Source organism: Etheostoma cragini, chromosome 13 (assembly GCF_013103735.1).
Source record: "Etheostoma cragini isolate CJK2018 chromosome 13, CSU_Ecrag_1.0, whole genome shotgun sequence".
Classification (NCBI taxonomy): Eukaryota; Metazoa; Chordata; class Actinopteri; order Perciformes; family Percidae; genus Etheostoma; species Etheostoma cragini.
This window is the reverse complement of record NC_048419.1, coordinates 17,675,403-17,691,626: the sequence shown is the minus strand read 5'-3', so window position 1 is coordinate 17,691,626 and position 16,224 is coordinate 17,675,403. Positions and strand designations below refer to the sequence as shown.

The 16,224-nt window shown below is 39.4% G+C and overlaps 2 protein-coding genes across 4 annotated transcripts; both read left to right on the top strand.

Annotated features, from left to right (window-relative positions):
• The first annotated feature begins 305 nt into the window (after window positions 1-305).
• endou2 (endonuclease, polyU-specific 2) lies at window positions 306-6,340 on the top strand. Its single transcript, XM_034889933.1, has 7 exons — window positions 306-481; window positions 1,519-1,662; window positions 2,393-2,498; window positions 3,412-3,533; window positions 4,151-4,263; window positions 4,725-4,878; window positions 5,959-6,340. The coding sequence occupies exons 2-7, from the start codon at window positions 1,561-1,563 to the stop codon at window positions 6,214-6,216; spliced, it is 855 nt and encodes a 284-aa protein (XP_034745824.1). The 5' UTR covers window positions 306-481; window positions 1,519-1,560; the 3' UTR covers window positions 6,217-6,340.
• Window positions 6,341-7,159: 819 nt separating this feature from the next.
• On the top strand, window positions 7,160-14,231 carry LOC117955426 (NEDD4 family-interacting protein 1-like). Of its 3 annotated transcripts, none has more exons than XM_034889935.1 (8): window positions 7,160-7,424; window positions 9,421-9,508; window positions 10,448-10,578; window positions 11,898-11,954; window positions 12,554-12,641; window positions 12,814-12,938; window positions 13,166-13,232; window positions 13,583-14,231. In XM_034889935.1, exons 1-8 carry the CDS (start codon window positions 7,395-7,397, stop codon window positions 13,684-13,686), a joined length of 690 nt encoding a protein of 229 aa, XP_034745826.1. In that variant the 5' UTR covers window positions 7,160-7,394; the 3' UTR covers window positions 13,687-14,231. The 3 variants fall into 3 exon arrangements, with proteins under 3 accessions (XP_034745826.1, XP_034745825.1, XP_034745827.1); XM_034889934.1 differs by having other exon boundaries at window positions 11,895-11,954; XM_034889936.1 differs by lacking the exon at window positions 11,898-11,954.
• Window positions 14,232-16,224: the final 1,993 nt, after the last annotated feature.

The following is a 16,224-nucleotide window of genomic DNA, read 5'->3' as shown; positions in this document are numbered from 1 at the left end:
TTCCGTGTGTGTAGCTTTCTGTAGTGCTCTAGGTGAGCCTTTACAACACCTTGTTACCTGAAACATAACCCACATTTACCCTTTAATCCAGAGGTTACACTGTGACAGAGAGAAACAATGAAATACTAAAGAAACAAAGAGCTCATGTTTCAGCCTGAGATTGAAAAGAGACGACAACATGGTGTAATCCCTTTGGCTAGAGTTGCTGACAGGGGATAACCTTTTAAAATGGACCCTCTCTCCTGACCAGCCCCCCCCCCCCCCCCCCCCCCCCCCCCCCCCCCACAAGCCCCTGCTCTTCTTTCTCCATACACTGACTGATTGACTGAACTGTTACTATGCCCACAAAGACACCTGCTCTCACAAACACAGGAAACCACAACCAGCAGCACCTGACCAACACTGAGGAACTTCACCAGCCCTCAAATCCCTTGTTTTCTCCTCACTGAACCAGAAAAGCAGGAAGGACTAAAAGGAAAAGGTCAGTGGATTTTTGATGTGGTGGCTGATGGGATGCGGCTTGGGGCCAGGATGGTGGTGATGAAGATCCCAGAGCTCAGTGTCACTATCAATGTCTGTTCAATTGTCAGCCATGTTTTTGTGGAATGCTTTATGATAGCCCATCAAATCACTGCTTCATGAAACTTTTCCTGATATATATCTTTTGATCCATGTGTTTGTCTGTCTAAGAAGCATTTGCTAAATAAACTCCAATGGCATTTTTCCTGTGGTTGTGTTTGACATGTTGGCTTTCTAAATTTATCATGTCTTACTCCGTCAGATTCAAATTAGAAACAGTGCCGATAAATGGCTTTGTGAATCAAAGCTATCTTTTAAAAGGGATAGTTAAATAGGAATAAATGTCTTATTATAACACTTTATTCTTAATTGTCACAGACACACAGTACAATATGGTGAAATTCTCTTACTGCATTTAACCCATCCTAGTTAATAGGAGCAGTGGGCGGCTATGCTTACAGTGTCCATGCGTGCAGGGGTTCAGTGTCTTGTTTGGAGACACTTTGACATGTAGCCAGATGACCTGGGATTGATCCCCCCAGCCTTGTGATAATGGGGCAACTATTTTACCTCCGGGCCACAAACCACCCATTGTTGGCTCATGCTAACAACCATGATCAGTTTTTTTTTTTTTTTATTAAAATGTGAAATACTCTTTTTCAACAGACATTTACATTTAAAATTACATACTGACTTGAAAGTTCAGAAGTGATTTCAAAAGTATACACATCCTTAAAATAAAGCAGAATACATTGGCAATTCCCTGGTGTAAAATTAGTCCAAAGATTGCTTAGAACTGCATTTTGTTTTACTAGCTCATCAGCTGTTTTGCATTTGAAAACAATGAAAAACTAAAAGTTAATAATCTTCCTCGGAAATAGTACCGGTACCTCAAAATTGTACTTTAGGTAATTATTAGAGTAAATGCGCCTTTTGTTAATGTCTGCCATTGTTAACATCAAGCTTTCAAGCAACTAATCAACTTTTCCTCTCCTCCAGCTCATCCACCGCAGGACCAAGAACACAACCGAGCGGTCCATCATGATTGAGAGTGACAGAGAGCTGTCGGCCATGGTACAGGAGCTGTGGGACAACGACGTCAACAGACTCCAACCTGGAAAAGACTACAGAATCTCTCTGCAGGTGTACCACACACACCACACACACATGCAAATATGCATGTACGCACGCACGCACGCACACACACACCTACATGGTTAGTGACATTCTAGCTGGCCCTTAAACACATCTACAATTACTTAGTCTGTAATTTAAGAGCCTCACGTTGGTTTTGCGTAGCACCTTGAAGCATCTTTTTTTCACATGGAACATTAAGTATGAAAAGAGAATGACAGAGAGGTGAAGACCATTTGACAAGCAATGGGGATTGTGGAAATTGTGTTCTCAATCTAAACTGCCAGCTCAGATTAGACAACAGAATATATTTTATTGTTGTTATGGCCCAAAATATAACTGACATTTTCTTCAATCAATAAAGTTATCAACTTATAGCCGCCGCAGCTTAACTTTGCAATGGCTACTGATATTATTCTGGCAATTCCTTACATTCTAGCATTTAATAACATTGTATGGGTGACTTTTTTTCTGTGTGCATAACTTTTTAAATCCTCAAGATTGACCTTTGGGTTATATCTTTGTTTGGTTCTATTGTTTCTCCTCTGTATCACCTGCTCATAAGTGGTTTGGTTATCATCTGGCATCATCATGTTGCAAAAATAGCTCTAACTGAAAGCAAAATGTATGGAAGCATGCTGGAAGCATCTGAGATTTAATGGGAAAACAGAAAGTAGTGACATTAACTTTTTGCACAAGTCCAATTTTGACGTTTGAGGTGGTTCTCTTCCTGCTGCAGGGCAAAGCTGGAGGCAGCATGGCCATGAACGACAACAATGATGGAGCAGGATATCCTCTGTTTACGTTTGTCGATGAGAACATTTTCAAAAAGGAGACTTTTTTAGGTAAGCGTATGAGTGTAGAATTGTGCCTTAATGTTTATTGTCTTTTATTTTTTTTCTGTGGGATGAGGCTTATTTTTAGAAAAATGTTTGAATAGACATGATCTCTGCACACATTCTACTGCACTGTTTACCACTGTGATACAATCCTCCTCGTCGCCTCCCTTCAGAGTAAACCTCTTTCATCTATTCATAATCTCCCTATGACGAACTGTGGCATGTTGCATGACCACAGAGCATGCAGAGTTCACTGCGCTGGGTGCAGACAGATGTTCCTCTGCAACCACTGGCTTCTTTAAATCCGCCTCTGCATGATTACTACTCAAGCATGCTTCCTTCCGGCAGTTCTTGTCTAGTGATGTTTTCACAAAGATACAGTGTGTTGTGTATCATGTGAGCTGTATATGGAATTGAGTTATGTTTAGGTACTTTAACAGCTGGTTTTCAGAGTTCACTCCGAGGTTGCTATGCCATTGAAGAAAAGGAGGATTTCGCCGTCCTTGCTATTTTTATACTTAGTTTGTCCATAGTCTTTAGCAACCTGCTTCACTGTCCTTCATCTGGTAACTAGAGCTGAGGTTTTGTTTTTCTTCACGTATAGACATCCTCATTTATTCTGAGGTTTCTGTATTCAGCTTTCATACTTGTTATTATATCCATGTCCCAGACTGAATAAATCCACTTTTTGATAAGTGTAACTGCCTGGCTCAAGGCCGGCAACAAAAGGGAGGTCACACAGATAAATCAACAAAAAAGTAGTTTTTTTAACTAAATACAACTTAACTCAACGTAAATGTAACATTGGTGTGTGTAAGTGTAGACTACATCAGTCGTGTTTTCCATGTATGGATGAGTGAATGAAACAAGAACAAAAAGGTGAATGCTGCAGTAGGAGTGTCTGTGTTTGTTTCAACAGCTTTTATCTCCCTGTTGGATAACTATGTGAGTGACACCGGCGAGCCAGAAATTGTAACCCCTGAGGAGGTGGCAGAGAACCATAAATTCCTGGACTCCATCATTCAAACTTCCACTATGAAGGTAGCCGTGGGAACGTTGGGAAACAAACTCTCCCATCTTGCTGTGCCTCATAAAATCCAATTTCTACTAAAAAATGTATGAGAAAGAATTAGGAGGCAGTGGTTTAAATAATCATATAATACATGTAAACTTAAATCAAAATCCATACATTTGTACTTTTATGCTAAAGGTTTACAGACATGCTAGATACTCTGTGAGATTGTACTTGACACAGCTTTGCTTGAAGCTAAATGTTAATGTAAGCATGCTAACATGCACTCAAGGACAATGTTAACATGCTGATGTTTAGAAGATATAATGTTTACCATGTTTACTATCTTCATAAAGCAACATTTACTTATTAGCACCAAACACTAATACATCTGAGGCTGTTAGGAATATCATTAGCTTGGCCATGAAGAATTGAACAAATTAAAGTTTTGACCTGATGATGACGCTAGATTAAAAGTCGGGACTTCATTGTCTGGGAACTATAATTATGTCTGCACAAAATGTCCTGGCAATCTATCAAATAGTTGTTGATTTATTTCAGTTTGAACCAAAGGGATGATTCGACCGACTGTCTGGCTAAAAATGTAAATGACAACATTTCATAGTGAATTCTTGTTTGTTTGCAGATAGCTCATAAATACCTGGTAGAGAATAACCTCTCTCCAAAGGACGAAGCACAATTCAAGAAGCAGCTGTACAGGATCTGGTTTGAACTTTATGCAAGGAGAGGATCCAGCAGGTGGGTGGAATCTGGCACAGCACCTAATATAACTTTACCAGTGGAATCTGGCACTATGATGGTAACCGTCTTACCCTGAGAAACTGGCACAGTGTAGCACATCCAGTCACTATTACTGTGAGTAGAACTACTGAAATGCTTATTTGTAGCATGTTCAGGAAAGAAGCAGCAAATAAATACCACATTGTGTCCACATGGCACATGAGTTAATACAATTTAGTCATTTTATTAGATGCAAACACGCTACATTTAGAGTTATAAGGTTCAATAAACTACGTGAGCTTGGGGCATGACCATGAGCTGATGAAATTACACCTTTTAGAAATGTTTTTTGTTGTTGTTGCATGTAACAAGTGAGAGATTCTTTAGACAAAATACCTGACGATATGGTGTGGAAAGCCTACAGTACATCCGATTCACAACAAATCAGAAAATGTGTCTGTCTGTCTGTCTCCCTTCAGGCCAGACTCCTCTGGATTTGAACACGTGTTTGTTGGTGAGACGAGAGGAGGGCGGACTGTCATCGGATTTCACAACTGGATCCAGCTCTACCTACAAGAGAAGCTGGGACACGTCGATTACAAAGGCTACAGCGTCGATGCAAATTCACCCCAGGTACTATGTTATGTGTCTCTTGTTTTAACAAAGATGGAACACAGTAGGGGCAAGGATATATTTGTAGCACCATCCTATCTGTATTGTATTCCGCCGTCACATATTCATATCAACATATCTGACAAATCTTTCATCTGTCCTCCTATCTTTTCTCACCTCCTCTCCTCCCTAAAGTTGAGCAGCACTCTTTGCAGTCTTGGTCTCCCCTCTTGCCCTCATCATAGTTCTTGCCCACTGTTGAGAAACCTCACATCCTTTTATGACTACCTTTGCTCTCTCACCTTCTGCTCAGCTCTCTGAATTTTGGCTTTCTAATCTGGGCCTAATGCAAATCCCTGAGCACTATCCATTTTCTATTTAAACAAGATAAGGAGTCTCCTTTAGTTTAAAACAATGCATTATTTTTATATTCTTCTTTGCATATTTTTCACAATCACCTATGCAATTTTGAAGTATTATGCAGCATACTGTATGCAAACACATTTGTATGAAGCACTTGACCCAAGGGACATTATCATGTTCGATATTAACATCAGCTAATGGCTGAGTTGACATAGGGCTTTCCCTGAAATGTGTGTCTCTTCAAAATAATGTCATGTCTAAGCACATTTCTACCAGGAAAAGAAAATAGATGAAAGGTTGTGGATGAGAAACATAAAAATATGAATGGTAAGCCTGATGTCATCTTAAATTATGAGCTAAAAGTCCAAGATTTTGACTAAATGAATCCAAATTATAACCTTGGCTAAGTCAAATTTCCTAAAAAAACAAACAAACTTTTATCTAATAATTTTAATGAGTATTTATATTTTTTTATGATGCCTAATTTTTTACTTTTGATTTAAATATTTGATATAAATGAATGTATTAAATCAGAGAGTGTGTATAACTTAAGTATGGGAAACACTGACAGCCTGCGTCTGTTTCACATATCTCTTTCTATACTGTCTCTTCTCCTCAGACCGATGAGAATGAGCCAATGGCTGGTTTGGTCAAACGATCCTACATGTTTTTCCGTCCCTCACCATCCTCTTCTCCTCTCTTTCATCATCTCATTTCTTTTTATCTTTCTTACTGCAGCCTGACGAGAACAAACACATCTTGGCGCTACAGTTCAGCTGGAAGAATGGTATAAAGCCCAAGGGCAGCATTTTCATCGGTGTCAGCCCCGAATTTGAGTTCGCCCTCTACACTCTCTGTTTCCTCACCTCGCCCAACGAGCGTGTCAAAGTCCAGTTCAATTTCTATGATGTGGAGATTGTTTGCCACCACTACAACCAAAAACACATAGGCACCACTTACCCTGTGCTGCTTAAGTACCGGAAACCTACCAAGTAATTTGACTAGAAATTAATCTGAGATATAAATTCTCCAACATTTGAGCTTGCACACAAAGTGTCACAGGTATTGTTGTTGTCTTTTTATTTAAGATAAAGATACAATAAAACCTTAAAAGACCCAATTGCTTTTGTTTTTATTGCACAATGATTCCTATTATTCTAAGTGTGTTAAACAGTATATTAATTGAGTGATATAGTATAAGTAATGTGCTAGTTAATGATGTTCATGAGTTACTCATTAAAATGTATGAGTACATTATGGTAGGCTACTTGAATTTGAGTACTTCCATTTTCTGCTACTCAATACTTCTACTCAACTACAATTCAAAGGCAAATATCATCACAAAAGTCCATAGGTTGTTCGTTTGGTGGGTTACTTGAAAGGTAGGCTATTTGAATAATTGTATACTTTTACTTAAGTACATTTTTGAATGCAGGACTTTTACTTGAAACAGAAGTGCTTCTACACAAGGGAATTGATACTTTTCCTAGATCAAGATTTTTTTCACTCCGTTATTACATACTAGGCTACTTAAGTATAAAGAGCTTAGTAGGCCTACCTACTCCACAACTGATGATGAATAACTTTTACGCAGTACTTTCATTTTCCAAGATAGTTATATCAGTCACGTTATTGTCTCGCTTGCCAGACCAAGCCAGACTCCACAGAGATGTAACTTTTTAAAAGAAATTCATGCTTGTTTCACTTTATTCCAAATGGAGGCGATAGAGGGTTTGTTGTGGGCAATGACGTCAATCGATTGAACGTCAAGTATCGAAGAACAAGTAAGAAACGGACCAGTTTTGGTTTCAAAATAAAGCAACGAAAGTTTTCTTTTTTTAACAAATGTGATAAAGTTTACTTATTTACTGAATAAACATATTATTACTGATGTAGGTGACTTAATACTTAATAAGTTTACCCAAATATGTGCCCTGTCTAATAATAGTTCTCAATCTGGACTTCAGTTAAAAAAAAGTAACCGGAAGCCTGGGGTTTTATGCTAAACATAAATTGCAGCTTGACAGTAACTTCAGCGAAAGCACCGAGCAGTCGAGGGAGAAACAGGCTTTTATTGTAGCGAGGATTGAGTTCAAATTTTGTAACGGCATTGTTACATAATTTTCGTTGGGTGTCTATTTCTCTGTTGTTGATTCCCAGCCGTTCAAATTGGAATGGCCGAACCGAGCGGCAGATATCAGCAGGTATGAAGACACTATTGATCACTAATAACGTTAGCTAACACGTTAAAGATTTAACATCACGCGTTAACGTCCGCGGTATAACGTTACTGTTAACGCGACGCTGACAGACTGTCACTCCCAGGTGTGTCACCTTCCAGAAAGTGGCAGTTTACTATTTATGGATGTCATTGTCGTTTATTAGGTCGATTCTGTTGCAATTAATTTCGTTATTTTAATCGGGTAAAGCTCGCTGTTAACAACACGCTATCATAACTAATGCCATACTATTGCTTCCGTGTTAGCTAGCTAGCTTTTGTTGTTAAAACTAACGCTAACGTTACATGGGCGTGTAACCTTAGCTAGCTACGTGTCTGCCTGTTGGGGCGTATTGTCTGATTGTGTTGAGTAAACCTACGCTAGGAAAGCTTTGCCAGCTAACCTTAAGCTATACTAATTGTATGATAACTAACGTTAGTTGTCATTGAAGTGTAACGTTGACTTAATTTAATGTTTTTCGGCGACTCTCTGTAAATGCCAATGGTAGTGTTTTTATGTATAACACATGACCTACAGCAAGTGGGTGTGTTCGCTGGTCATCTACCTAACGCTAGCTAGCTAGCTAGTTTAACCGCAGAATCCGCTTGCAGACCAGTTTAGCATGGTTGGTAGCGCATACAACTTTAATCCTTATGTTTACTCATGTGGTTGATATCAGTATTCAATAATGTACAGACGCATTAGAGACTGCTGTTAGAAAACAATTATTTCCTATGGGCTAACGTTTGCTAGTTTAGTGCACCTCAGTGAGGTAGTAACTATTATGATGTAATTTATTTGGTAGAAAAATCTTGCGAGAAAGTGTTAGGAGTGACAGTTACTTAATTACAGTGAGTTAATTGAGTTTGTTTTGTTATTTTCCAGGGGAATTAATAACCTTGAAAATGGCTCCATTTAACACAGAATAAATATTAGTCCATTATTAATTTAATATTTGCATAGAAAATATAATTAATCATCTATATATGTTGAAGCACGTCAGTTGACACATTTCATATTTTTGCATGTTCAGCTTATCTTACTGACATAAAGACTCACAGGTTACGATTTAACGTAATTGTAGTTAATTGGAATGAGTGATTTAGAAATATGCCAGTCACCACTGTCTCTTTTTTCGACTGTAACGTAAGCCTACAAATTTATGGTAGTATTTCACCTTTCCTAAGAAATGATGGGGTTCTCTGGGGTGACACTTTTACTGTACAATAAAGTGTCACATCCACACCAAAGGGAAAACTCATCTATGGGGAAAACTAAGGCGTTAACCTGTAATTTATACCTCTGCTAACCCAGTGTTGCAGATCTACTTGGTATACAGCAACACTTCAGTGGTCTCTCCCGAGAACTGACTTTGGTATTAATTTATCATATGGGCTTGTCTTAAATTGGGCAGGGTCGGTATGTTTTTTTCCCTCCGCGATTGAAAAGCAATAATTTACTGCGGTAGTACGGTATTCCGCTACCCCCTTACGCGAGTAGCGTAGATTAGAGCGAGAATGGCAGGCTAGCAAGCGAGTGACGCCAGTGACCATGCAGTTGCGCAAGGCGAGCGAGCGGTAACGGAGAATAGGCCTAGCCCTAGAGTATATCTGTTGTCAATACTGCCGGTAAGGGAATGGTGTTACCCTTGAAGAAACATCGGCTTAAACGTTAGCCTTCAACATATGTTGCAGGCCGTCTAGCAACTGAGCAGGCAGGCCATGAAACGTGCATGCAGGCTGAAATTCTACCGTGCCGTTTTATCGGAGAAAGGCTGTAAACCGAAGGACTCTGCACTAGCTGCTGTCATTTTATCGAAGCTTAGATTGTGTGTACTTTTCAGTAGGCCAGGGTGTTAAAATAATAATTGATACACAATCTTCACACAGGCAGTGTGAAGCTTATTTACCTAAAAGCATCTGTTTCAAATGGAGAGCAGCCAGTGCTCACACTGATGTCACCCCCCACCCCCTCCCCACAGCTTCCCAATGAGGAGGACCCAGAAGAGAGCCCTCAGGTAGCAGCCGACGCTCCACCCCCATACAGCAGCATTGCGGTGGACAATGCCGGTGAGAGTGGGGCTCATCCAGATGTTTTACTGGTGCTGAGGGCATTTGCAATGGTGGCACATTGGGGAGTCGTATTTGTGTTGGTCTGTACAAGAGAAAACAGGGAACATAGCCCTGTAAGATTTCTTGAGCCAGTGACTAGTAAATAACTGCACTATTAAAAAATATTTAAAAAAAGCATCAAGTCATTATATGAGGTATTTTTCCAAAAAGATAAATGATAGCTAAACACAACATATAGGTCAGAAGTAAATGCTTCCTTTAAGGATGTCCCAATCAGTTTTTTTTGTCCCCAGTCGCATATGTCCTTCAGAATTGGGTATTCGCTGATGCTGAGTCAGATCTGTTCCTTGTATTTACTTAAATGTTGAATGTTTAAGTATCTGACATGCTCAAATAACAGCTGTAGCCTTAACAATTTGGCACATCTCATTGTTCACAAGCCTGAATGTCTTTATTCAAAACTGTACAGTTGATAAGCTTAAATTATTGATACATGAAGGTTTAACTGGATAAATGCGACTGCTGAAATTAACGTGGTTGCTTTTAAAAGGCTTTTTTGTTAATTTTAAATGACTCATAAATGTGTAACATGGTAACAGGTAAATTACCACTATAGGGTAGTCAACTATTTGCTCAACGAGTAAAATCTCACACAGTAGAGAGTTGTCTTGTTTGCACTAGAAGCACTTTTATTGAAATCTAAAAAGCTAGTTGTAGTGGATGAGAAGGAGGAAATACTAGTTCAGAGATCCCCTCCAAGTCTCGAGCCTGTGACCAAGCACAAGCACAACAACTACAAGTGTCATATAGTGTCTTTTGGGCGTGATAGCAAATGTGTGATGCAGTTACCGGTCTGCTGTCCGCCAACACAAAATACGTCTTTGTATAAGTAAAACCTCTGCCTTTGTGTTTGAAACGGTTCTGTGTCTTCTTCAGCCTACTTTGACTACAAGGAAGATGGGGCTTACCCCAAGCCTCCATCGTACAACGTAGCGACTACGCTACCTTCCTATGATGAAGCAGAAAGAACCAAGGCTGAAACTACTGTTCCCCTGGTAACTGGAAGAGTGAGTATCACACCTACACACACACACACACACACACACACACACACACACACACACACACACACACACACACACACACACACACACACACAAACACACTTCCTGTGTTGACTGGACAGAAAGTGTTTAGCACCCAGCCATGGAAAGTTGTTGTTGTTTTGATCTTCAGATCTGATTTGATAATAAACAATAAAAGATTCATAAAATTTAAGTAAAACATGATTATCATAATATTTTTGCACATAAAGATGTCTATCCCTCACGAGTGCTCTCACAGGTGCCAGCCCTTGTTCTGTTGTTAATGCCTCAATCTCCCAGGCCCCTGAACTACCCTCTGTGCTCTTTGCACCTGGGTTTGTTCTTCCAAAATCTGAGTCATCTTGCGCAGCATTTCAAATGAGTAGGAAGATTCAGTCTGAAACATTTTCCATACTGATGCATGAGCCTTGTTGTGCAGTCTTTTCAGCGGTACTCAAAATTGTTATGACATGTAGCCTCAAGATTTATCTCTGTAAAATGAGTGACCTCACAGTGGATAAGGTTGAAATTAGGGTTAGGGGTTAGTTCAAGTTGTGGTTGTTTTGAAGGAAGACAATATCAGGAAGTTTCCTGATATTGTAGTTCTCCACATATTACAAAAAAACTTTCATTACTGATTACAATGTGAAAATTATATATTTTTTTATTGTTAAACATTGTTTTTGATATCAGATATATTAAACATTAAACATAAGGCAGTGATGGCGCAGTGGATATAACACATGCCTTTGGTTTGGGAGAACTGGGTTCAATTCCTACTGCAATACATCAGCTGATGTGTCTCTGAGCAAGACACTTAACCCTAGTTGCGCCAGAGGCGTGCAACCTCTGACACACATAGCAATTGTTAGTCACTTTGTATAAAACACATCATTTAGCTTGAATGGCATTATTGCTTAGGGAAATATCCATGTTCTTTTTTTCATAAATACACACAATTTGCGTGGAAACCTTTTTCTCTTTCCAGTTAATATGTAGTTGTCCTCATTTATTTACACTTAATCTTCTCTTTAGAGGATGCCATTAACTTGCATTCAATGTTTGAAAAGGACACCAGTAATGTAACCTCCCGTGTGCAGGCTTTATACATGAAAGCCAACTATCCAACACGCCTTTTTAAAAACTACGTTTCTGTTAAAAATACCTATTAAGTGGCAAGTGATGGCTCTGCCCTCTAGTGGTCACTGTGAAGTGTAACACCTTACTGCATGTGGGGCCACCCTGTTTGATTTGCTGGTGTTGTGTTTCTCTGCCACACACCGCCTTGCGCTCAGCAGCAGCCTCAGCACAGGGAACGTCCGGAGACTTTTGACGATGTAATTCGAAGTTCACTGGAGGTAACTGGGAGGAGTGGGAGGAGAGCGTATGATGAGAGGAAGTTTATTTGGTGTGTGTGAGAAAGTAGATGTACCTCCAGTGTTTATGTACTCAGTACTCCACCTTTATTGTACGTCTGTGTGTGTAAATAGAGTGCTAGCTAGTGCTTAGTTGAAAGTTCTACAAGATCTAGTGGTTCTTCTGACCTACATTTCATTTAACTGACTCCAGGCCTTTTAGATAAAGTAACAATGATAGTAATGGGCTTGCAGTGTTGTTGTGATTGTTCCCTTGTTCCGTTGGTTGCTTGTGTTGTATTTTCTTTCTGTTGTGCGCAAAGCTTGGTTTCCACACGCAGGTGCTTGCCCGTGCTTGATCACAATTCACTCTGATCTTAGTCCCTACATTGTACTCGTACAATTTTAAATACGCAATTGTGAATTGGTTAAAAAATAAAACACACTTCACAACATCAAATTGATTTATATGCAAACTTAAATACAAAAAGCAAAGTAAAGCCCTGGAAAGCTCTGCTACTGTCTGGCTGTGGGGAAATAGTTTGAGTGCTTAAATAACTCACTCTTTACTCTTTCTTGCTTTTCTTCTTATTCTATCACAGGATGAAGACTTTGTAACCAGAGATGATTTTGAAGACGCTGATCAGCTGAGGATAGGAAATGACGGCATCTTCATGCTCACGTTTTTCAGTTAGTTACCCAACCTACTCACCTCTGTTGCTCATTTCTCTTCGGCCATCACCTTTTATCTTCACCTCTTCTCTTTGCTTAAAATTGAAGTGAATTTGCTGCCTTGTCATGTTTTTATTGTTTTTGTTTGTTTTTGGATAACACGTCTAATCCTTTTTTCCGCTCTATCCAGTGGCATTTCTGTTCAACTGGATCGGTTTCTTCCTGTCTTTCTGTCTGACCACCTCAGCAGCCGGCCGCTATGGGGCCATCTCAGGCTTTGGCCTCTCCCTCATCAAATGGATCCTCATTGTCAGGGTACACACACACACAAACAACACACAACTCAAAAGCCCCAAACGCCACTCCGGTATTTTTAGGTTGTTTCTGTCGTGGCTGGCTTATTGCACTATTTCCTCAAGGATCTCTTGAGAAGTGTGCCGCTTTCTTTATTCAATTATAAAATGCAGGACTCATTTGAGTGAAAGCATGGCAGACCACATTTATTCAAACCAGTCATTTCTGTCATTCTGTTGGGTTTCTAGTTCTCTACATACTTCCCTGGTTACTTTGATGGACAGTACTGGCTGTGGTGGGTGTTCCTGGTGTTGGGTAAGTAACCAACCTCTAAACTCAAATGATTCAATAAGCGACTCAAATGGCTTTGTCTTGCTGACACATTTCTGCCCTCTGCAGCTCCATTGCAGCAGTGTAGAGGCATCATGTATGTTACAGAATAGAGCAGGATAGTTAACCCTTAATTATCCTGTTTTTGACAACAGCACATATAGGCGCATAGTGGTCCACCTAAATGCCCAAAAGGAAATTCATATTTTCATAACAAATATTTTAACAATCAATTAAATACCCATGTATATGTTACAGGTCAATCTAGTTGATCACCCTACGTATGGCTCTCTTTAGTTGTGTCTCACTGTCCCTTTTATGTTTTTGCTCTTCAGGCTTTTTGCTCTTCCTTCGAGGATTCATCAACTACGCCAGAATCCGCAAGATGGCCGACACCTTCTCGACCCTGCCCCGCACCCGAGTCCTCTTCATCTACTGAGCTCACAATCCATCAATTTCCATTTAAATCCCCCCCCCCCCTTTAGTGAAACATACCTTTTGGCTTTACCCAATCAAAAAGGGAGAAAAGAACTTTTTTTCTCTCTGCTTGACATGTTTTGGACAATACATCTATTGTCCCCCCCGCATAAAATAGTGAATTCTGAGACATCTGTAAGACCCTTCAGTTGTTAGTGGTGAACTGTCAAAGTGCTATTTGCAATTATGAAGTTTGTGATGTATAAATGAATGCCTTAGTCACTGTTTTTTCTATCTGTTGGTAACAGCAGCATGAACTATTGTTCTTTTTAGCCACCAGGGGGCAGCCTAGTTTGTGTTGTTTTTCTCCTTCAGATGAAGTCATTTGGATAGAGATATGGTTCTCAGCTCAGTGGCCAGTGGGTACATTTGGGGTTATGGGTTGATTTATGCAGTGTGAAATAATGTATTTCATGTACAAATTTGATGTGCGTTTAAACCTTCTGACCAATGCTTTCTGTCCGTTGTGTGGTAGTGTATAATTCAGGCAATACAAGACTGAAGAGGGAACATAATTTGCTTTTTGGGGTTTGGGCTAAAAAGGTTAAGGACCACATGTATAAAAAAAAGGGGCAGGTTTTCCCCTAGAGCATTTTTTTCTCATGTATTTAGTCCATGCTTACACACACTGTAATCAGTAGCGTTGTTTCCTTATATACTGTGTGTGTGTATACACACATACACACACTCACACACACACACACACTGCAGTGATGTCCAGCAGAGCGTCTTAGGCAGGCGGTCCTGCTCAAGGACACGGCGATAATGATGGAATAGGCTAATAGTCTGTCACTGGATTCAGATGTGCAATGAGACGCCTTTAGTGACTAACACCCCAATGGTTTCCATTGAGGAAAGAACTATTGTAATGCCAGATGTCATTTGGAATAGGAAGGTATAAATTAATACAGAGCAGAGTTTTTTTTTGACTTAATGAGTTGTTAAAGAGTCATTCTTTTTTTAAATGTTTCCCTCATAAGCTGAATGATTATTTTTTTAGAAGAGTTTGAAATTCCTGCATTGGAAATTGTTTGAAATTAAACAGAAAAAAAACACTTTTCATGTGTTGAGATTTTTCATCAACTGATAATAAGCGTCCAGTATATAAATGTCACAACCTTTTAGTTATTGCGGTTGCAGGACGCCACATCCTCTAAGCTGCCTCATCACAACAACTTGAAATCATAACTCATACAGTGTATTGACACCAGAGGACTCTTTAATGAAAAGTTTACTGATATTAAGTACAAGAAGGAGCTATTTCTGACCTGGCTGAAATTTTTTAAAACATTTACAAAATGGCAATTTCATCCTGTTGCTTTCTGGGCAACTGAAGTTAAAATTTTAAAGCAAAACTTTAAATAAAGAAATCCCAAGATTGACAAAGGGAAGCCTTTCAGGATTAATAAGACTGTTATTTTCAAATAATTTTGTTCTCCAAAATGCCAAAATTAAAGATGTACCGAGACATTTGAGAAACATATTCGGTCAGTGGATGATACATTGTTTAAGACAATCAAGTTTAATTTGAACTCTTTCACACGGATGACCTTACTCGACCTAAATAAAAATACAATCTTCCATGTTCAGTATTTTAATAGGGTGGACGCCTGGCTAGTGTGGAAGCTACAGAACGGTGCAGTCCTCAGCCACAGAGTGGAAGGTGAGCTCACCCAATGTTCAGTTACTAATATGAGACATACTTTTAGCCATGCTAAATTTAACACACAGGAGATGTGAGTTGTGTGTGTGTATGTAGGAGTCTAGATGATTTACTGGTGGTGGCTAATTATACATGTCAGCAGTGTTTTTCCTTGCAGTTGGAACAGGAAGTGAAGGTCGCCCCAGCTGGAAGTCCTGTCACACCAACTGAACCAGCCTTTGGTTTCACTGGAAACATTTACTGTCACACAGTGTCACATCATCATGGCTGGATATTGGCCTCTAGTGGTGCTAAGGTGACATGACATTAGCTCCATTCATGTTTTCTGTAACTGGGTACAGAGGGGAACATGTCACTCTCAATTCACTAAAAATGATTATTTTACAGCATGTGATTAAAGTATTCCCAACAGCAGAGCACATAAGTCAAGCAACCCAGATCTTTAAACTTGCATAAATCCAGTCCAAAGATGTGTTTAGCCTTATGGTGGATACTGGGCTGTTACTGAGAATATTTATTGTAAACTCACAGAATGTGGTCCATACTTTTTTTTTGAGTATTTGTGTTGATGACAGGAAACTTAATTTGACTGCATGCTGAAAGGGAACAGTTGAATGTTTTCTAAACAAATTTTTTAAACAAATCCTTCTCTCTCCTATAAACTAGTTTTTTTCCTGTTGTTTATGTATAAGCTGCTGCACCACTGTTACTTCCTCAAAATCCTGCTTCCCTTTAAGTAATTCTTATTTTGCTCTGTGAACTTTGGGAAAACAAAAACAGCTGTTTGTCAGAAACAACAGATGTTCAGTAGCTCTGAGGCTAAAAATGTGAACTTTA

Bases quoted from the DNA above. Each gene is read 5' to 3' on its own strand.
- endou2 (XM_034889933.1), top strand. From the start codon at position 1,561: ATGATTGAGAGTGACAGAGAGCTGTCGGCCATGGTACAGGAGCTGTGG. The intron at 3,534-4,150 runs GTAGCCGTGGGA...GTTTGTTTGCAG, and splicing joins TTCAAACTTCCACTATGAAG to ATAGCTCATAAATACCTGGT. The intron at 4,879-5,958 runs GTACTATGTTAT...TTCTTACTGCAG, and splicing joins TCGATGCAAATTCACCCCAG to CCTGACGAGAACAAACACAT.
- LOC117955426 (XM_034889934.1), top strand. From the start codon at position 7,395: ATGGCCGAACCGAGCGGCAGATATCAGCAG. The intron at 10,579-11,894 runs GTGAGTATCACA...TGCGCTCAGCAG, and splicing joins TTCCCCTGGTAACTGGAAGA to CAGCCTCAGCACAGGGAACG. The intron at 11,955-12,553 runs GTAACTGGGAGG...ATTCTATCACAG, and splicing joins TAATTCGAAGTTCACTGGAG to GATGAAGACTTTGTAACCAG.